The sequence below is a fragment of the Thamnophis sirtalis genome, unplaced genomic scaffold (assembly GCF_051295495.1).
Source record: "Thamnophis sirtalis isolate CommonGarterSnake01/CBP01778 unplaced genomic scaffold, rThaSir2_p1.2 scaffold_2, whole genome shotgun sequence".
Classification (NCBI taxonomy): domain Eukaryota; kingdom Metazoa; phylum Chordata; class Lepidosauria; order Squamata; family Natricidae; genus Thamnophis; species Thamnophis sirtalis.
Window position 1 is genome coordinate 29185230 of NW_028261382.1, and position 22121 is coordinate 29207350.

Below are 22121 nucleotides of genomic sequence, written 5' to 3' on the forward strand. Positions count from 1 at the left end.
GCCGCTGCTGCGTCCTCCTCCGCCGCCAGCGTCGGCGGCCCTGCTCAGGGCCCCCGCGGGCTTCCTGCTGCCCCCCGTGGCTGTGCTGGACCCTTCCCGCAGGCTGCTGCTGCTGGGCAGCCCACTTTGCCCCGTGCCCACTGCCGCTGTCAGCTGGAGGAGGAGGGCTACCTTTGGAGGCAAAGAACGAAGCATGTAGAACGCCCTTCTGTCACCGCGCTGTTGTCCCCGCGGTGATGACGCGCGGTGATGACGTCGCGACTTTAGTGACGCGATTTAATCTCCGCTATTTTGCGTAGCGCGGTTTTGTCGTGCCACGATCCAACCGGTCAGTCCTAGAGGAGATCAACCCTGACTGCTCTTTAGAAGGCCAGATCCTGAAGAGGAAACTCAAAGACTTTGGCCACCAGATGAGAAGGAAGAAGGACTCCCTGGAGAAGAGCCTCATGCTGGGAAAGATGGAAGGCAGAAGAAGAAGGGGACAGCAGAGAAGGAGGTGGCTGGATGGAGTCACCGATGCAGTCGGCGTGAGCTTAAATGGACACCAGAGGATGGTAGAGGACAGGAAGGCCTGGAGGAATGTTTTCCATGGGATCGCAATGGGTCAGACACAACTTCACAACTAACAACAACAACAATCAAGGAATGTGAAGAGAGAAAGAGAGGGAGAAGGAATAGTGGAGAAGAGGAGAAAAGAGAAGAAGAGGAGGAAAAGGAGAAGAAAAGAAGAAGAAGAAGAAGAAGGAAGAAGGAAGAAGGAAGAAGAAGAAGACAATGACAGAGAATGAGATGGCTGGATGGAGTCACCGAAGCAGCCGGCGTGAGCTTAAATGGACACCAGAGGATGGTAGAGGACAGGAAGGCCTGGAGAAGGAGAAGGGAGGACTCAGTAGAGAAGAGCCTAATGCTGGGAACGATGGAGGGCAAAAGAAGAAAGGGAGGACAGAAGGATGACTGTGATCCTTCTTGAAGTTGATTGCCTCTTCTCCTGCCCCTGCTTTGTCTTTCTGAGTGCTAAAAAGTAAATTTGCAGGCCACAAATCATGGATGAGACAGGCTGGGGAAAAAAAAATGTCTGCTTCCTTTTTCTCTTTGCAATCCTGACAATGACACCCTTTATTTGGGATGTCTTCCTCCATCGGGAAACCCGTTTACACCTCTCTCCAATCATACACAACTCCGAGTGACTCACATTCTCGGTTCAGTTACAAACGTGGTCTCATCCTCTCACCTTGGAAGAACACACAGCATGACGTCACTAAGTGAAAAGATGACATCACTAGCACTGCAAAATCACAAGGGAAGGAGAGAACCCCAGGGGACAATAAGGATTATGTTAAATGAACCTCCCTCCGACCTCCCTTCATATCTCTTGTTAGCCGGTAACAGGAAGATTGAGAAAGGAGAAGGACGTTACAATTGGCTTTATCGGAGATTTATCATCCCTTCTGATTCAGGGAGGGGCTCAGTGGCTAAGATCAGAAAGGTTGGCAGTTCAGCTGTTCAAATCCCTAGCGTCACGTAATGGAGTCAGCTCCCGTTACTTGTCCAAGCTTCTGCCAACCTAGCAGTTTGAAAGCATGTAAAAATGCAACTAGAAAAATAGGAACCACCTTTGGTGGAAAGAAACAGCGTTCCGTGCGCCTTCGGCGTTGAATCTTGCCGGCCAGAGGGTTCCAAAACCCTCTGCACGCCTCATTTTTTGAGAGGCCTGCAAAGTGCTCCTGGGGGCTGGGGGGGGGGGGAAATTAGCAAAAAACGGGCCCATTTTTTGCAAAAAAAAAAACAAAAAAAAAAAAAAACAGGGCATGCATAGACTTTGGGAGGTCTGGGGGCTGGGGAGGGCAAAAACGAGCAAAAAAGGCCCGTTTTTTTCCCCTCTGGAAATGGTCCTGGGGGCCGGGGAGGGCAAAAACGAGCAAAAAACCCCGTTTTTTTGGCTTGTTTTTGCCCTCCCCAGCCCCCAGGAGCACTTTGCAGACCTCCCAAACCCTCTGCACATCCATTTTTGCAAAGGGGGTGGGGTTTCGGAAGGCCAAAAATGCTGTGTTCAGTGCATAAGACGCACCCAGAATTTTACCCTCTTTTTTAGGGGGGGGAAGATGCGTCTTATACTCCAAAAATACGGTATTTCTTATCTGGCCTAGATTTGCTCCCTTCTTCCTTGCTGGGTTCGTGCAATCCTTTCTCTCTAGGAATCTCGTGGGTTTTTTCCTCGCCCGATGTCTTTCTGAGCAGGACTGAATTGGAACTCTCCCCACTGAGAGGCGACCAAGCGGATTGTCTGACACAGTTAGATTGGCTGTGAAAAGAACCAGACCTGAACATCCTGTCAGGCCTGCAGCCATGTTTTCTTTTGGGTCTTTGGCCTGCCATACTTTCTATTATGCATTTTCTATTGTGGGAAAAATGGGAGGTGGGATTGTACAGAGTTAGATGATATGTAGCCATAACAACATTCTTTCTAGAAAGCCAAGGTCATCTTTTGTCTCTGCACCTGACCGGAATTGGATGGGTGGAAGCTGCCAGCATGGCAGTGTAAGGTTGGACCATGGGATGGACTTGTGGGTGTGGGGGCAGGATCTTGAACTTTCAACTTGGTGGGGAAAATTGGGAAGCTTTCAGATCCGGGTTTTCCCAGATGTGCCAACGTGGCTCTCTTAATAAATTGGAACTTTGAGCAATACGTTGCCTTGGACTCTGATTTACTTTTGGATGCTATTTGGAACCCTGACACATCCCCATTCCTATCGAGCAACCTTAACACCCTCCCTCTGCTCTCGCATTCCCGTACCAGGCAATCCACGTGGGTGATATGCTTGGCGAGAGTCCTGGCATCCCCTTCGGCCAGCAATTCCTTGATCTTCTTCAGCACCATCATTTCCAGAGGCTTGTTTTCTCCCGGAATAAGCAAGGAGTGGAACAAGGCGGGGTTGAACGTGGATGTCCTTTCCACCACCGGGACCACAAAACCCATCATGTCCTGCTCCAGCCTCTTTCTGCACCCTGCTTCTCCTTCAGAGCCGTTCAGGACAAACCCTCGCTGGCATTCGTCCCCCTTTAGCCTCTCCACGTAGCTTTTGGTAGGCATCCCCTTGTTGTTGTCGGCCGTCGGCCTGTCCCAATGGACCGGGGATGGCGGGTGAAGCTGGCAATAATGTCCTGAATCTGGGTCGCTGTAGCTGCTGGCAGACGGAGAAGGGGAGGCCCTGGAGCATCCGTGGGAAGGGGTTGAGTGGGGGCTGTCGGACAGCTCACTCTTACTGCCGTTCCCCTGGCAGAGCTGCGGCTCGCTGGAGCGTCGGATGACCGGGGACGACGGGGCGGCACCGTTGCCACCTTGTGGCTTGAGACGAGTAACTGCAAAAAATAAAGAAGCAGAAAAGCTTGTTTGTCCCACAAGTTGAAGATTTGCAAGCCCTCAACCTTGCAGGAACGGCTCAGCGCGCAAGTTTTTGGAAAAGAGTGTGTGCATGTGAAATCGAAACACATATTTTGCACCGGGGAAGGGGAGCCTTTGTGCCTGAGACGTCAGCTTAAAAGTGGTGTTGCTACTAGCTGAGTGCATTAAGTAGTTCTGAGAATTAGGACTCTTCAAAAATCTTCAAAAAGATTTATTAAATGCAGCCAGAATTGCATTTGCGCAGCAATGGAAGAATGATGAGGTCCCGTCAGATGAGTGTGTAATTAAGAAAATATTAGAATGCGCAGAAATGGATAGACTAACGCTTACTATGAAGGATAAAGAAGAAGAAACTGAACATTTTTTTTGACGTGGGATATATTTTATCGATGGTTATACAACAGAAACAGAAGTTAGACATTAAAAAGAGGAAATGTTAAAATCGAGAGCTTTTAAAGAAGATAATGTTAAATATTATTATTAAATATATATGTTGAAGTCATGAATACCACAGCAAAGCATTTGGATTATGCCTGCTTAAGAACAACTGTACCCAGATCACACACTGTTTGATGGAAATTTAATTTTTTTATGTTATGTAAATAAAAGAAAACACGAAAATGAATGGAGGAGTCAGTTCAGCTAGTAAAGTTATGAATGTTATATCTTCATAAATGCAGATGGCCGAGGAGCTAAGGAGGGCATGCTTAAAGACACAGAACTGGAGCATTCAAATCTTAATTTTTAAGATAATCACATTTCCTGCATGATATCTGTTCTTTTTCTCAAGAATATCCAATGGAAAAGGCTGGCTGGTCTAAGTCGCATTTTAAAATTAAAGCCTCTGAAGAACAGAATGACGTCTCACAAGTTACCTTTCGATGATTACAATTTATTTCATCACAACCTGCTCCCCTGGGAGGGAATACTTTGCCTGCATCTTTAAAACAAGGGGTTTATCTGGGTCAGAGGAAACCTGGAGGCCACATTCTCACAAGCTTTAAAAAAACAAAACCCTGAACTTTAGCTAGAACCTTTGTGGTTCAGCATCCTGTAAGCCCCCAGCTGTGTTTGTGGTCAAGACAGACGCTTTCCGCAACGAAAAGGAAAATAACAAAATGGGTGTTGAAACATCGGAGGCCACAAAATTCTTCCCTGCGAGATCACAAAAGGGTTGAAGTTGTGTCTTGCTTGCCCACAACACACATATTTTGCCACTGTAGTTAAAGGAGGATTCCCGCAGTTGGATGTATGACACAAAGCTAGAAAATTCAGGAATCGGATGAAGGGATATTATGCAGTCGCAGCCACTGCATTTTGATCTGAATCTTTGAAGCCTCTATTTTATATTGTTTAAAACATATAAAGGGAAAGGTTCCCCTCGCACATATGCGCTAGTCGTTCCCGACTGTAGGGGGCGGTGCTCATCTCCGTTTGCAAAGCCGAAGAGCCAGCGCTGCCCGAAGACGTCTCCGTGGTCATGTGGCCGGCATGACTCAACGCCCGAAGGCGCACGGAACACTGTTCCCTTCCCACCAAAGGTGGTCCCTATTTTTCTACTTGCATTTATTTACGTGCTTTCAAACGGCTAGGTTGGCAGAAGCTGGGACAAGTCATGGGAGCTCACTTCGTTACGCGGCGCTAGGGATTCAAACCGTCAAACTGCCGACCTTTCTGATCGACAGCCTCAGCGTCTTAGCCACTGAGCCACTGCGCCCCCTATTAAATTAACTTACAAGCAGTCCCTTTTAAAACCTATACACAGGGTTTAAATAAATTCACACAACCCATTGTTTTTTCCCCGCTTCGGACAATGCCCTGCCTACCAGTGCTATAAGCTGGAGTGGCTGGGGTCTCGGCGATGGGCGACATCGGAGAGTGGAGGTCTTGTATTTGATCCACGCTGACGGCGCAGTTCCGAATGATGTCCCGGTGATGCGGCAAGGAGACACTAAATGCGAAAGAGATTAAAATGGATGAAAATCTCCCACCCCAAAGAATTGAGCAGAGTTATCACATAGGGCCTGCTGCACGAAACCCAGCTTTCATGGGTAGCTTCAGGGGGGGGGGAAATGAAAAACTACTTCGAAACCTAGAAAACTCCATTTCCTTGAAAAGCAGAAATTCCAATCTGGTTGAGTTAAATTAACAAAGGGTTCTTTCTCCAGCTTAACCTCCTCAATTGTGTTCTGACCGAGGCTTCCCAAGAGCATGAAGCAAACTCCTTTTCCCCACAAAAATCCCCTTTTATTAATTCACAGAGAATTCTGCTCATTCACATCCAGCAAAGTCTTTCAAGGGAGGATTTATAGTCACAGACCTTATCTGGCTTGGAGAGCTGCCAGGCCGATCTCGGCAGAACTTGGCAAGGAGTCTCGGAGAGTCATGAACTGATTAAGCAAACTAATTGTCTCCTGCAAACTCCACTCCCCTTTTGCTCCTCTTTTATTTCCTCTGGGAGGATTCATCGTCCACCTATGGCCTTACTCCCAAGTTGACCCCTGTTCTTTAGCTATTTCCTTCGTCTGGCAACTCTGCGCATGCACACACTGGGAACAGGCTCCAGCTGTTCTTCTGCCTCACTGATGTCTGACTCTGAAGGCAGCTGGTAACTGGCATACAGCTCTGGCCACCTCTCTGCCTCCGACACAGAGCCCTCATCAGACCCTTCCCCAGACTCCAGGACTGGCCCATGTCCCTCCCCAACCTCCTCACTTTCTGAGTCTGCCACCGGCTCCGCGGGCCACAACAAGTTGGTACTGGCATAAAAAAACCCATTGCAAAACTTAAGATCCGCCCGTACAATTTGCCAAGCCCCCCCCTTCTGAGATGTAGTTGGAGTTTTTCCCGAGATTTTGATACCTGGTGGGACATCCGTCGCTCCTTGTGATCTTGTCGGCGGTCAGCCCGTCCGTCATGGTGATGCTCCTCCTTTTGATGTGCCCACCTTTGTGGCCCGAGTGGCTGTGGGAGCCGCTGTGCTTCCCGTTGGAGAGTCCGTAGCTGGCCTCCAGATAGCGCAGCGGGAAGGTGCGGTTGATGGGGCAGTAGAAGATGGCATTGCTCTGTTCCGAGATGGGCTTACGGTTCCCTACGTAGAAGCGCACCAAGGCCGGGACATTGTCGAAACTCTCCTGCTCGAAGAGGTACTGGATGTGGGTGCGCCCTTCGCCCGATTTCACCATCACTTTGTTGATCTTGAAGTGGAGGGGTTCGTTCCGCCAGCGGCAAGTCAACACATAATCACCCAGGCTGGTGAGCGAGTCACGGATTAAAAAATCCCCGTTCCTTTGCACCAAGCTTTCTGAAACCTGGGGGGGAATTTTTATTTTTTTATTTTTTAGCAGATTTTTAAATTATTTTTCCCCTTCTACAACACCTTACAGTCATTACATCAAAATTGTTATGTCATCATAACTGTACATGTATATAATATTTTGCTTCTGTATTTACACACCTTTATACACAATTCTATATATATTTATATATAATGGATTAATTAATTTTATTCTTGTTTTGCAGCCATTTGTACCAATTGTTCCAAATTTCATAATATTCCGAGTCTTCTTTATCTTTTAATTTCAGTGTTAATTTGTCCGTCTCTGCACAATCCAAAGGTTTTTTTTAATCACTAATTCATCCGAGAGGGTATTATTTTGTTTCCAGCATTGGGCAATTTTTAAAAAATGAATATATAAAGAATAAATCAATCCAGAGGGAGGTATGAAGAAGTGAGTGTCCTGCTTGGAAAACTGCCCTACTTGCTCAGAATCGCTTTGGTGACACGGGTCACAACTTGATTAATAAGTATAAATACAAATGAATGAGTAAATTTAAAAAAATAATAATCCAGTGTTCGGGTTTTATCCGAGGAACCTAGCTAGCCCTATTTAGTCTTCTGAGTGCCAGGGCATGGCTGCAAAGATTGCAGCAGGGCATCTGAGCATCTGCAGAGAATATAAACCTGGCCCTAATGCTGGCGAACAGGGTGGTTCAGGGGCTAAGGCGCTGAGATTGTCAATCAGAAAGGTCGGCAGTTCGGCGGTTTGAATCCCTAGCGCCGCGTAACGGAGTTAGCTCCCATTATTTCTGCCAGCCTAGCAGTTCAAAAGCACGTAAAAATGCAAGTAGAAAAATAGGGACCAGCTTTGGTGGGAAGGGAACAGCCTTCCGTGCGCCTTCGGCGTTGAGTCATGCCAGCCACATGACCACGGAGGCCTCTTCGGACAGCGCTGGCTCTTTGGCTTAGAAATAGAGATGAGCACCGCCCCCTAGAGCCGGGAACGACGAGCATGCATGTGTGGGGAAAACTTTACTGTTTAACGCTGGAGAGAAAGTGGGAAAAGAGGCATTTGGTACATTGCTTCGGTTTTGGAAACATGGAAAAGGGCCTCTCCCTGGGTATCTGCCTCCAATATTGAGGTGCATCCTAGGTTACCCCAAGAATATAGAGGGTCCCTCTGAGGCCCCATCTATGAGCCAGCAGTGACCCTCTCATCTCCAAAGCGTTTTTAGCTCACCTTGCATTCCTCACACAATTATTTTCTCCGCACAATAAATAAAAATGGGATGCAGTCGTTTGCTTACATACTTTCAGCCTTCCTAACCTGGAGTGATTCAACTACACGTTCTTCCATTTGTACCACCCATCTAAGGCACCCAAGTTGAGGGACACCGGTGTAACCCCCAGGGGTAGTGGTTCCTCTCCCTTCTCTTGATCTACCCAACTTCTGATCCCATGTTGGCCAGAGGTTTTTCTCAGCCAGAAGCTCTCACCTCCCGGGGGATACGGCCATGATACCAGGCGTGACTCCTGAGGTCGGAACTGCTGAGTTTCAACTCCTCTTCCAACTCCTTGTGAAGCTTCTCCGGTGAGGAGTCGAGGATGTACTTCTCCTTGGAGAACTGCAGGGAAAAAGAAGAAGAAAAGGGACTTTTCAATCAGCCGCCCCAAATGAAAGGGGAGAGCTGTGAATTTGAGCCACCCTGAAGTGATAGCTTTGTGGCATCTCCAAATAGAAGCTTTTGAAGAAAAATGGATTGATTTTTTAACTGAAAAGGCATAGTAGGAGAAAAGGAACGAGTAGATTGATTCCTCAAAGTTAGCCTGATCAGAGAGCAGAGTTTGTTTTTTAAAGGAAAACCGGAGTAACAAGTAACTTGCTTTGCTCGGGGAACGCTGTGCAATCTTAACTTGGCTGCAAACCATGTTTTTGACTTAAAACCAGGTTGTGTTGAGCTCTTTCATGGCACTTTTAAGACAAGAAGGCCGCGCAAACCAGTATTGAAATTCAATTCTTTTTACTACCAGTTCTATGGGCGTGGCTTGGTGGCTGTGGCAGGGGAAGGATACTGCAAAATCTCCATTCCCTCCAGGGGAAGGATACTGCAAAATCTCCATTCCCTCCCCTCTCCAGGGAAAGGATACTGCAAAATCCCAATTCCCTCCCCACTCCAGAGGAAGGATACTGCAAAATCCCCATTCCCTCCCCACTCCAGGGGAAGGATACTGCAAAATCCCCATTCCCTCCCCACCCCAGGGGAAGGATACTGCAAAATCCCCATTTCCTCCCCACCCCAGGGGAAGGATACTGCAAAATCCCCATTCCCTCCCCACTCCAGGGGAAGGATACTGCAAAATCCCCATTCCCTCCCCACTCCAGGGGAAGGATACTGCAAAATCTCCATTCCCTCCCCACTCCAGGGGAAGGATACTGCAAAATCTCCATTCCCTCCCCACTTCAGGGGAAGGATACTGCAAAATCTCCATTCCCAGTCTGGGCCTAGCCAGAGGTGGCATTTGCCGGTTCTCCGAACTACTCAAAATTTCCACTACTGGTTCTCCAGAACCTGTCAGAACATGCTGGATTTCACCCCTGGCGCAAACTCATTGGAAGCTGCCAACAAACAGCAGACCAACGGTGCCACTTCTCCCAGCCCTTCGGTTCAGCACAAACAGAGGCAATGCCTGAATCGTGCCTGCGTGGCAGCCGTGCTTCCCTGCGAACTGGGAAGGCAGCCAAAGGGAAACGGGCCCATCAGCTAACATGAGTTGTTGAAGTGCTTTCGAGGGCGGCGAAGGGCCGGTTGGCAGCAGGCGGTCAGCGGCGGAGATCTGCTCGGTTGTCCAGGGCACGGCTGGTGCTCATTGGGAGCCCTGTGGCTGGCAGCTGAAGCCTAGGACGCATCTCTTTCTGAAGGCTGCTGTCACCCTTGCCTCCGTGGTAACCCTCCCGCAGGACGACACAATCCGTCCTTCTGCTTCTCCGAGCACAGAGTCGGTTATTTGGGGAGACAGCGATGCAGTCCGAGCATCTCCAGAGAGATGGAGGATAGCCAACGTTTTGCCGGCAGGCAAACCCAGCAGGTTACCACACACGTACCCTCCACCTCGCTTGACCAATTATTGCAGCAGCTGCTTCCCTCCCCTGCTCTCCTGATCGCGGAGAGCTAGGGGCAAACCCTCCCAGTATAGAGAAGAAAGCGGGACTCGGCTCCTATCTCAGGAGGGCTCCTGATTGATTGACAATCTTGATGGCGAAGTTTTTAAAGCTTATTCCTGCTTTGCTCCTCCCAAAAAATATATATCCACCATTTTCTGCCTTTAAATTCCCTCCTCCCCCCGGCTGCTATCTGGGGGTCTTTTTCTAAACAGCCTCTGTGTTTTTTACAAATTCCTTTTCTGAATTTGTAGGAGGTTTCTTTAAAAAAATGTTAATGCAATTGAATTTTCCTCGCAACCATATGTCGTTTACTGTGCATGGATTTAGAGATGGGTGCCACCCTACGTTGTGAATGTGGTGTGTGTGTGTGTGTGTTAGCAATATGTGTGTGAGAGAAATACCACTCATGCATCATCATGAAATCTCCAGAATCTTAAAGTGTACAAACTTGAAATTTGGCACGTATGTTCCTCTTGGCTTCTAGGTGTTCACACTAAGAAAGGATTTTTCGAAATGACCATCAGATCATTAGTATTTCTTATATTATTATTATTAACATGCTCTGATGCTAAGGGGTTACTTCTACTCCCCTACCCCACCTGAAAAGAACTCTGTTCCAACTGCCACTTGGGCGTGGGCGGTGTGTGACTCATTCGGCCTGCAGGCTTCCAGTTTAGATATTCTACTCCCTCTCCCCACCTGAAAAAATGCTCTAATGCTAAGGAGTTACATGTTCTACTCCCCCACCCCACCTGAAAAGAACTCTGTTCCAACTGCCACTTGGGTGTGGGCATTGCGTGACTCATCTGGCCTGAGGGCTGCCAGTTTAGATATTCTACTCCCCCCCCCACTTGAAAAATGCTCTGATGCTAAGGAGTTAGACTGAGGGAGAGAAGGGGATAAGATAGGAGAGGCCTCTGTGGGGCCAGCCTGAGGGAGAGAAGGGGAGAGGAGAAGCTACTCATTAATTTTAAAGCTATAAGTGTCAATTTATCAAGACCGAGCATAGTGGAGCCCCGTATTCCAACTAGCGTTGTAATAAGCCAAACTGATATTTGGCTCAAAGAAGAGCTGCTCAAACCCAAACCCACAACTTTGGGAAGGTCATTTCTAAGGCGATACCTCCACAGAGCAACAACAATTCAACAGCCCCAACTTCCACCTGATTTAAAAGGAGAGAATTGGTGGGGGATGACATCACTCCAAGAAATTCTTTTTCATTGTTTGCCGCCCGGCTCTGGTTTCTCTCACCTTTGGCGACAAAACCGTTTCCTGGCTCACAATCTTCCTACAACCAGCCAACAGGGCTGAAACAAACTGGGCAGACGGTCTTTGCGTGGCTCGCAGAACGGATCCCACCCTGTTTGCCAAGAACTGGGCCAGGGGTTTGTGTGTGCAAATGCTTCTTTCACAGGCATGAGGATACATTTACAAAGACGTGGGAAATTAACACCATCCCGACGGCGTGAGGGGGAAGGCAGGTACCGCCGAGTGCCTTCCGAGTCTCAGTGCTGCGATTAGCTAGTCAATTGAGTGCATTCAGCTGAAAAATCCCCCATGAAGATGAGCCTCTCAGCCAAAAGACAGAGAGAAAGAGAGAGACAGACAGAGAGAGAGAAAAAAAAGAGACAGAGAAAGAGAGAGAGAAAGAGACAGACAGAGACAGACAGAGACAGACAGGGAGAGAGAAAGAGAAAGAAAGAAAAAAAGAAAAGAGAGAGGGAGGGAGACAGAGAGACGGAGAGGGAGAGAAAGAAAGAAAAAGAAAAAGAAAAAAGAAAGAGACAGAGAGGGAAAGAGGGAGAGAAAGAAAGAGAAAGAAAAAGAGACAGAGACAGAGAGAGAGAGAGAGAAAGAGAGAGGGAGGGAGACAGAGAGACAGGGAGAGAGAGAAAGAAAGAAAAAAGAAAGAGACAGAGAGGGAAAGAGGGAGAGAAAGAAAGAGAAAGAAAAAGAGACACAGAGAGAGACAGAGAGAGAGAGAGAGAAAGAGAGAGGGAGGGAGACAGAGAGACAGGGAGAGAGAGAAAGAAAGAAAAAGAAAAAGAAAAAAAAGAGACAGAGAGGGAAAGAGAGAAAGAAAGAGAAAGAAAAAGAGACAGAGAGAGAGACAGAGAGAGAGAGAGAAAGAGAGAGGGAGGGAGACAGGGAGAGGGAGAGGGAGAGAAAGAAAGAAAAAGAAAAAAGAAAGAGACAGAGAGGGAAAGAGGGAGAGAAAGAAAGAGAAAGAAAAAGAGACAGAGAGAGAGACAGAGAGAGGAGACAGAGAGAGAGAGAGAGAGAAAGAGAGAGGGAGGGAGAGAGAGGGAGAGAGAAAAGAAGAAAAAAAGAAAAGAAAAAAGAGAGGGAGGGAGACAGAGAGACAGGGAGAGAGAGAAAAACAGAAAAAATGAAAAAAGAGACAGAGACATAGAGAGAGAAAGAGAGACAGAGAGAAAGAGACAGAGAAAGAGACAGAGAGAGTGAGAAAGACAGAGGGAGAAAGAAAAAGAAAGACAGAGAGAGAGAAAGGGAGACAGGGAGAGAGAAAGAAAGAAAGGAAGGAAGAGAAAAAAAGAAAAAGACAGAGAGAAAGAGAGAGAGAGAGAGAATGCTGAGCACACGCAAAGTTCTTCCCCTTCTATTTTTTCCTACTACTCCAATCCCTGTGGGGAAGCTTTAAGATGCTGGACCAAGCCAAGCCAATTTAAACTCACCCCGGATTCTGGAAGGCTTTGGAGCAATTATTGTCACTGTCCAAGCTACTTGACAGACGCTACACCCAGTCCTAATCTCTGCGGATGAAAATATGGGCATCTTGTGACATTGGCAGTGCAAGCTCAATCAATCAGAATAGAGCTGGAAGGGACCTTGGAGGTCTTCCAGTCCAACCCCACTGCTCAAGCAGCAAAACTCTAAACCGGGGGTCCCCAACCTTTTTAATCTCCTCAGGGACCACTAAATTCATAGTTTTAAATCCTGCAGACCACTAATATGGATTGCCTAACCATTGGCTGGGTGGGCGTGGCTTGGTGGTCATGTGATTGGATGGACATGGCCAACTTGATGTCACTTATGTCAAAGGCTGAGTTAATTGAGTTAAACTACTAAAGGTAAAAGTTCCCCTTGCACATATGTGCTAGTCGTTCCCGACTCTAGGGGGCGGTGCTCATCTCCGCTTCAAAGCTGAAGAGCCAGCGCTGTTCGAAGACATCTCCGTGATCATGTGGCCGGCATGACTCAACACCGAAGGCGCACGGAACGCTGTTCCCTTTCCACCAAAGGTGGCTCCTATTTTTCCACTTGCATTTTTTATGTGCTTTCGAACTGCTAGGTTGGCAAAAGCTGGGACAAGTCACGGGAGCTCACTCCATTATGTGGTGCTAGGGATTCAAACTGCCAACTTTTCCGATCGACGATTAGCATCTTAGCCACTGAGTTACCGCATCCCCTGACTTGCCTAGTTAAACTACTAAACAAACCCGCTACTGTCCTTCCTATGTTTCCCCTGTAATCATCCTGGTTGCTCTTCTCTGCACTCTTTCCAGAGTCTGTCTGTGTCTCTCTCTATCTCTATCTCTATCTCTATCTATCTATATCTATCTATCTTTATCCCTCCCTCTCTCTCTCTCTCTCTCTCTCTCTCTCTATATATATATATATCTATCTATCTATCTATCTATCTATCTATCTATCTATCTATCTATCTATCTATCTATCTATCTATCTATCTATCTATCTATCTATCTATCTATCCTGGCAGCCAAAAACTGGGTGTGTGGTCTTCTCCAGGGTATTATAAAGCAGCGCCAACACTTCAAGTGATAATAACGCCACTGCTTTCGTATGCCGGGTGCCAACCTGGAAAGGACGGATTTAATCGGGGGAGGGCGGAGGTTGTGCCATCCCTTCCCCCATGGGGAGTGGTTATGGGGAGCAAAACGAGAGGAAGAAATGTCAGGTCCAGCTTTCTTGGAGTCGTGGAGGGAGAAAGCTTTCAACAAACTGGCTGCCTTCCACAAAGGGTTAAATCCCCTCTGTGGGCAAAGCCCGCTGGGGTAATGAATAATGAGGACAGATTTAGATAGGAAACCTTTCTGCATAATGATGAGTTTTGCCTAGCTGGTCAACACCTGAGCCTTAAGCATACAATCCCACCCTCTCCATTTCTCCCCAGCCTCTCCTGGTTGCGGGGGGGGGGGGAGGCAATGATGTCATGTCTCAGCTCCACGGGGCCCAACTGCCTTTGACCCAGGCCAGGGGTTCAAAATCCCTTTGATTAAATGACTCCCATGGAAGTTCAGCTAGAGAAAGAGGGCTTGCTTTTTAATGTGTCCCAAACATGTGTATCTCCCTCTCTCTCTTTCTCTCTCTCTCTCTCTCTCTCCCTCTCCCTCTTTCTCTCTTTCTCCATCCCTTCCCCTGCTCTTAAATGCTGCATCCCGTCCCTGGCTTCCCATTGGCTGCCAATGATGTAATTGTTTCAAAGACCGGCTGCGCTGCCATTGGTGGAGAGAGGCAAGGATGCTGCTGTTAGCTAAAACACACCCATACACACCAAGTCTCATTCACGCAGAGTTCATCAAGGCGGGCGACCAGACACATTTGATGTGTGCAAAGAAGATAGCTCTGTCCCCACCCCCACTCCAAGAACAGGTGGAGAGCCGAGGAGTTGGGGGGGGGGCATGTCCCCGGCGTGTCGCTCCGGATAGGTGCGGCCCATGTCTGTGAGAATCCAGTTTGGGAAATAAAGCTTCGACCAATCTATTCGTAATCCACATCACCCACGACTGTTGGAGGTATCGGCACACAGAGGGATCCCAGCTGATCCCAGAGGTCCCAATGTTTAAAACGGGACCCCCCATCCTGCAATTATGTGGGTGGGGCTCTGAGACCCCAATCTCTGACTGCAGAGAGGAAAGCGAGAGGATGCAAAAAATAAAATAAAGAAGAGGGATACGTTGTTCTAATGGGAGCTCTACACTTAATCCTCGACTTACAACGGTCACTAAATGAACAGTTGCAAGCTAAAAGCGACTTGCAGCAGGTCCTCGCGCTTATGGCCATCCCAGCATCACACCCCACAGCTTACATGACTGACATTTTGGGCGTTCGACATGTACTTGTGTCGGTGTCATTTGCGACTTTCCCAACTGGCTTCCGACAAGCCGAGTTGGAAAGTGGCTTGTTAAAGAAGGGGGATGGGTGGGGGAAATGGCAAATATCCAGTTTTAAACCTGGTAAATATCAAACCGTCCACCTTTCAGGAGGACATAAAAAGTCGGAATAAAATTCTTCCCAAGCAAATCAGCATCTGAATTGCCTGATGAATAAAATGGAAGAAATCAAGGGGCTCCCAAGATCGAATCTGGATTGACTTCAAGGACAGCGGATGGTTAGATGTGGAGCAGATGAGCGGGAACAGCCTATTTTCCGATGTGATCAACGTGGGATGGCTATAAGCTTCCCAGAGAGAAATGCCAAGAATGGAAGAAAACGGGGGCTGAATCTGAACCCAGAATCCTTCACCACGGCATGACGAATGCCTGCGTGAAGAGAAGCAGCCAAAAACCTATTATCTCCTATTTCTCTAACCTCAAAGACGGTTTGCGTGAATACCTGAGATTGTACCTATTCTCCTAAATAAAACATCAACCAGATTTGTAGGTTGTGAAACCTTCTCCTGCTGAGATTCCAACCTTCTCCTGCTGAGATTCTAAGCCAAGAAGCCAAAAAAGTAGCAAAATAATGAAAATATTATAGGTGGTAGCCCAGTTCCTTTCCACTGTCAGCAAAAGAATAATCCAGGAGAAATTTTATTTCTCTCTTCCCTGCCACACCTTCATCGATTCCTTCTTTTCTGAGCTTGTCCATCAGAAAGGTTGGCAGTTCGGCGGTTCAAATCTCTAGTGCCATGTAAACAGAGTGAGCTCCCATGACTTGTCCCGGCTTCTGCCAGCCTAGCAGTTCGAAAACACATTAAAAAATGCAAGTAGAAAAATAGGAACCATCTTTGGTGGGAAGGGAACAGCGTTCCATGCGCCTTCAAGCATTGAGTCATGCCGGCCACATGACCACGGAGACGTCTTCGGACAGCGCTGACTCTTTGCCTTTGAAACAGAGATGAGCACCGCCCCCTAGAGCTGGGAACGGCTAGCACATATGTGCGAGGGGAACCTTTACCTTTTAATACTTCAAGGGGAGATTGACAAACAAAATTCCCAAACCTTAGAACTGGGGGGCGGGGGGGGGAAACAAACCCAGAAGAAGAGGTTTCCATAACTATTTCCAAGGAGATGCATCCATGCAAACCCTTAACTCAGTGGAAACTCCACGGAGGTTGAGCCAAACCATCTTCTTCAAGTCCTCCAAATCTCCAGCAAACTCTTTTAATTTCCCAACTTAGCTGGTTTTATAAAACACATTTAAGCACCACGGACAGTTCCGATGGGCTCCCTTCAACTGCCCCCATCCTGCTTTTGACGGCCCCTCCTAGTTAAACCAGGTTTATTTGCTCCTTTCAGTAATCTCCCCTTTTTAAAAATCTGGATGGTATCATGCCGGCTAATTCCCACTCGGCTACTTTCACACATTGGCCTAGCATGACTAAGAAAACGCCAAAGTCAGGAAAGAAGTGGGTGTAGAAAATCATTTCCCTCCTTGCTGTTGATTGCAACCTTAAATGATGATTCTTTCTTTCTTTCTTTCTTTCTTTCTTTCTTTCTTTCTTTCTTTCTTTCTTTCTTTCTTTCTTTCTTTCTTTCTTTCTTTCTTTCTTTCAAGCATCTCTTCCCTTGCAGGGGAGGTTCTACCTGAACCGGAGCCCCCCCTTTGAAGGAGAGGGACATATGGGTGTGCAATAGTGGGGAGTGCCGTTGGGAGCCGAAATCCCCTTCTAGACCCCCCCCCCCGAGGAAAGAAGGGACACAAAACGGAAAACCAGGGCGTTAAAAGGAGAAAGAGACAGCTATCATTCAACGGAGGATGAACTGCAGCCCAGCTGAGTGATGGCAAGATGCAAATTTCGGAGTCCTGCATTGGCAATGACATCATAGGCAAATGATGGATTGGGACACACACACACACACACACACACACACACACACACAGGGGTTTCCTCTGTGTTGAACTCACACAATCTTTTCTGTTCTTCCCAATCGGTCTACTGCCTTAATTCTTTCCCCCCCTCTTTTAAGGGGCTCATGCGCCAAATCTCTGTATGATAGAATGGATAAGTGGGATAGATAGAATGGATGGAGGAATGGATTTCTCTTTCATAGCTTGCAGGCTTCAGGTCCTTCCGAAGACGCAAGGCCCACAACTCCCATCGCTGAGTGAGCATGGGAACTGTAGTCCCACCTATCTATCCCCTCTTTTCTTTCTGTCCCTTTATGATTCTTGTCCCTGCTTGTAAATCCTTCCAGAGGGCGAATTTCTCCTCTTCCCCTGCAGCCAGGAGAAAGAAAGGGGCTGGGGGCTGGTGTGGGTGTGTATGGGGTAAGCATCAATCTCGGCTGCCCTGGGGTGGGGGAGATTGGAGTCCTGACCTTTGATCTCTGCAACCAGACCTTGTCCAGAGAGAGAGAGAGAGAGAAAGAGAGAGAGAGAGAGAAAGAGAGAGAGAGATGACACTTCCGCCATAGACAGGATGACAGGAGGGGGGGGGACTGCCCCACCCACCTCATATTTCTGCACAGAAGTAAGAGGAGCGGGGTGTGTGTGTGTGTGTGTGTGTGTACACTTTGGTATATATGTATGTGTTTCCCTCCTACCTGCTTCTGTAACCCAAATCACCCTCCCCCTTTTTCCCCTTCTCACTTTTTTTTCACTCCCTCGCCTTCTGGAAGGCCAAGCAGGTGGCTGAGGTTAGGGGGGGGGGGAAACCCCACCTTCTTCCAGCATTACCTCTCTGCTGGCTGGGGAGGATGGGGGATGTAGTCTGGGCCCTTCAGGCTGGAGATGACTGAAGGCAGCCGGTTTTTACCCAGTGGGTGGGTGGGTTTTTTCCACATGCCGAAAGATGCTGACCAAGGGGCAGGGACTCAGCGCCCTCCCCTCTTCCTTCCAAGAATGAACCCACCCCACCCCATCCAGAAATAAAAGCCCCCCCTCCCTACCTCCCAAAGGAGAGACACCCCCCACCCTCCCCAAGGTGCGCTGCTTCCACCTGGATCCCAAACACGGGTGGGAGATGCGATTTCTCCACTCCGCTCCCCTTCCCCAAATTACTCTCTGCCTTTCCAGCTCGCCTGGGAAGCGGGGAATCCCCCTCCGCGGGATGGAAGTCTCCGCCCGGCCGCCCACCCACCTACCCAGCGGCTCCGGCGCGACGCCCCCTCCCCACCCAGGCTCCTCCGGATTCCGGGGCTGCCGGCTCCTGCAGGAACACAAAGAGAAAGCGAGCCCCGGCGGACCTTTGGAGGAGGGCGGCATGCTCCCGCGACCCCCGCCCCTCTCTTCCCCATCCATCCATTCATCCGCAGCAGCAGCAGCCCCTTCCCCAATTCTGTGCCAAGGCAAGCGGGGAGGGGTGGGGGCGCGCGCAAGAAAGCCACCTTCCAGCCCTTGGATTGCCCTGCGCCGGGCAGTGGGGGGGGGGTTCCCCCACGCCTGCCCCTTCCCCGCCTCACCTGCACTTGCATGAAGGAGCCGCGGTAGAAGCAGCAAGCGGCGGCCGACAAGGCGCTCCAAAGGCTGCAGCGGTCGGTCATGGCTCCGTCCGGCGCGGGCACCCCGGCTGGAGATGCCGCTTCTGCAGCCGCGGCGCTTTCACTTCAGCTGCTTCCCACATTACCTCATCCTTCGGCGGGGGCGGGGCGGGGGCGGAGCCTAAGGATGGGGAGGGGGGCGCCGGGGGTGGTGGCGGGCAGCCGGGGGTCCCCTACCCCCACCCCACCCCACCCCAGCATCCCTTCACCTGGAGCCCAAACTGGGCTCGTTATCCCTGCTGCTTCTTGTCTTGCATCTCCCCCCCCCAAAAAAAATAAATAAAACCCTACCTCAGTCACATCCCCCACTTTTGGGGGGGGGTTGTTTCCCACCTGCCCTTGACCCCCCCTGGTGCCCATCAGAGGGTTGACCTCCCTCTGCCTCTCCCAGACTCAAATGCATTCACACAACCTCCCTGCTCTTAAACCAGATATTTGCAGCCGGAGAAACTTGGATTGGAGAAGCTTGGTCACGGGAAGGTTGGTGCTGGGGCAAGATCTCGCCGTGGCCAAAACCCACCACCGGTGTCTAAAAGGCAGTCCTGGTTGGGGATTAAATCTGGCTGCGGGCTCCAGAAAGCATCCATGTGGATATAAAGCAACTTCTTACCTCCATAAATTTGTCTTTAAAGGTTCCTCTCGCTCATACATGCTAGTCGTTCCCGACTCTAGGGGGCGGTGCTCATCCCCGTTTCAAAGCCGAAGAGCCAGCGCTGTCCAAAGACGTCTCTGTGGTCATGTGGCCGGCATGACTCAACGCCGAAGGTGCACGGAATGCTGTTCCCTTCCCACCAAAGGTGGCCCCTATTTTTCTACTTACATTTTTTACCTGCTTTTGAACTGCTAGGTTGGCAGAAGCTGGGACAAGTAATTTGTCAACACTGTGGGTAATCCTTGACTTATGACCACAAATCGGGGCCCAGATTTCCATTGCTAAGCAGTGTGGTTGTTAAGTGAGTCGCGCCCGATTTGGAGCGGCTGCAGAACTGGCTAGGGCTTTGGCAACGGCGACTGCAATCTTTAAATCCTTCACCTACTGCCAGGCATTTAACTTAATGCTGAATTTATCCTAGGTTTGACCTTGGCTGATTCTGGACAATGGTGCATTAAAGATAATTTTTAATCTCTCCAAGCAGGGTTTTTTTAGTATTTCCAGCCTCTGGCACATTCTGCCCCAATGTTCAATTAGGGCTTGTGGCCCAACTGGACAAGCTATGCATAGGCGTGCGTCTTTCTTTCCAAGTTTTCTGAAGCCGGGTGGGGGCTGTTAATACCCATCATCCTCAGCCAGATGCAGCGATGGGCGCACCGCAGTTCAACGACTCTTCATGGTTCTTTTGGGGGGAACGGATGATGAGCATTTGAAACAGGACAGAAATCAGGATTATGGGATCAGAGCCCAATTTAAAATCAGAATATTTTTTTATTACTCCCATCCCCAAAACTTCAGCATCTAAAAGGCTGAAGATGCTGAGCTTGTCGATCAGAAAAGGTCAGCAGTTTGGTGGTTCGAATCCCTAGCGCCGCCTAACGGAATGAGCTCCCGTGACTTGTCCCAGCTTCTGCCAACCTAGCCGTTCGAAAGCACCTTTAAAATGCAAGTAGAAAAATAGGAACCACCTTTGGTGGGAAGGGAAACGCGTTCCGTGCGCCTTCGGCGGTGAGTCATGCCGGCTACATGACCACAGAGACCTCTTCGGGCAGCGCTGGCTCTTAGGCTTTGAAAGGAAAATTAGCAGCGCCCCCTAGAGTCGGGAATGGCGAGTACAAATGTGTGAGGGGCACCATTACCTTTATGTTTTCACACAGCTTTTATCAGCTGGCTGATGGGTGGATGATAAAATCCTGTTTCTGCCCTGCTTAGTGTCTAAACTGCCACCACGGAAGTTTAACCTCTGTGTACAAAATTCAGTAAAACTCATATTTTGGGGAAGGGGAGGGAGGTGGGCTACAAAGAGTGGAACAACCTCTGTTTAATCTATGGCTTGTTCCAGCCAACAAGACGGAAAACCCTTTTATCCACCTGCCACTTCCAAAGGCGTGGGACTTTTGTGGCTGTCTTCCTCCTTGGGCCGCACAAAATATTTGGAATTACTTCTCATGAATCCTGAGGATTATTTCTTTTGTTGTTAGTTGCATGTCCAACCCATCGCGACCCCATGGACAACCTTCCTCCAGGCCTTCCTGTCCTCTACCATCCTCCGGACTCCATCCATCCACCTCCTTCTCTGCCGTCCCCTTCTTCTTTTGCCCTCTATCGTTCCCAGCATGAGGCTCTTCCCCAGGGAGTCTTTCTTCCTTCTCCTTAGGTGGCCAAAGTCTTTGAGTTTCCTCTTCAGGATCTGGCCTTCTAGAGCAGTGCTGGCATTTGCTGGCTGGGGAATTCTGGGAGTTGAAGTCCGGACATCTTCAAGTTACCAAGGTTGAGAAACACTGTTCTAGAGAACAGTCAGGGTTGACCTCCTCTAGGACTGACCGGTTGAATGGCCTTGCAGTCCAAGGGACTTGCAGGAGTCTTCTCCAGCACCATGGCTGGAAAAAATGCTATGCATAACTTAGCTTCTTTAAGCACCGCCATTTCCCTCCGTTGCTTTGGGGGTTTCGTTCCCAATGTCCGGCTTGCAAATGGCTGGCTATCCTTCCCATTTAAATTGAAATTGTAAATTTCCTTGCCTAATATCCCAGGGCCATCTGTGTCCCATTAGGGGGTAGGCTCAGCCTGAGCCATCCATCATCCCCTTCCAAGCTTTTTGGCATTTTTTTTTAACTCTGCAGAGTGACCCTCTGCTCCTCAGGGCAACGGCCATGTTCCCTCAGCCCTTTTGACCCAGGCTTCCTTAAAAAGTGGAGTCTTGGTTCCCGGCAAAACCCCTTTTATTTATACAACTGTGAATTCCTCTCATTCCCAGTCAGCAAGGCTTTAGCAAACAGTCTTTCAAAGGAATATTTATCCACACGAACCTTATCTCGCTTGGAGAGCTGCCAAATCACTAAGTTTGCAAACGCAGGGCAAGGCAAAACTTGGCACATAGTCTCTTATAGGCCCAAACAGAACTTTCCACTCTTGAAACGACCGAAGGAACGAATTGTTTCCTGCAAAAGCCCCCTCCCCATTCGCTCCTCTTTTGTTTCCTCTGGGAGGGGCCAATCACCTCCAAGGTTTGACTCTACTCTTAAGTCAACCCTGCTTTCTTAGTTCTTCTTGTTTTCTGGCAGCTCTGTGCATGTGCACACTGGGAGCAGGCTCCAGCTGTTCCTCTGCCTCACTGCTGTCCAGCTCCCTCTCTGCCTCCGACGCAGAGCCCTTGTCAGAGCATTCCCCAGCCCCGAGGACTGGCCCATGTTCCTCCCCAACCTCCTCACTGTCCGACTCCGTTTCCAGCCCCACTGGCTGCCAGCGGGACACAACACTTTGCTTCTCCCTTGCTAAAAAGCAGAGATGCTTTTTAGCATCTCATTTGGGGGGACCCAGGTGGCAGCTGCGTTGGAAGGCAATGTCAGTCAGCAAGAATGTTTGGCAGGGACTCAAGTGGTTTGAGAGGAATTCTCACCTTCTGCTTGACGCTTGGCAGCCTCCGAGCATGGCGC

At 49.0% G+C, this 22121-nt stretch overlaps 1 protein-coding gene across 2 annotated transcripts in view; it reads right to left on the bottom strand.

Moving 5' to 3' along the window:
- The window catches only part of SH2D3C (SH2 domain containing 3C), a 43357-nt gene that overhangs the window by 7545 nt on the left and 13691 nt on the right, over nucleotides 1-22121 (bottom strand). The window contains exons 1-5 of one of the 2 annotated variants that reach the window (XM_087704618.1): nucleotides 18456-18580; nucleotides 8180-8308; nucleotides 6266-6714; nucleotides 5230-5354; nucleotides 2795-3360 (exon numbers count right to left, since the gene is read on the bottom strand). In XM_087704618.1, coding sequence (XP_087560744.1) covers nucleotides 2795-3360; nucleotides 5230-5354; nucleotides 6266-6714; nucleotides 8180-8308; nucleotides 18456-18536 — 1350 coding nt within the window. In that variant the 5' untranslated portion in view covers nucleotides 18537-18580. Of the gene's footprint in view, nucleotides 1-2794; nucleotides 3361-5229; nucleotides 5355-6265; nucleotides 6715-8179; nucleotides 8309-18455; nucleotides 18581-22121 lie in introns of those variants that run through there. The other variant, XM_087704619.1, reaches the window with a different exon arrangement.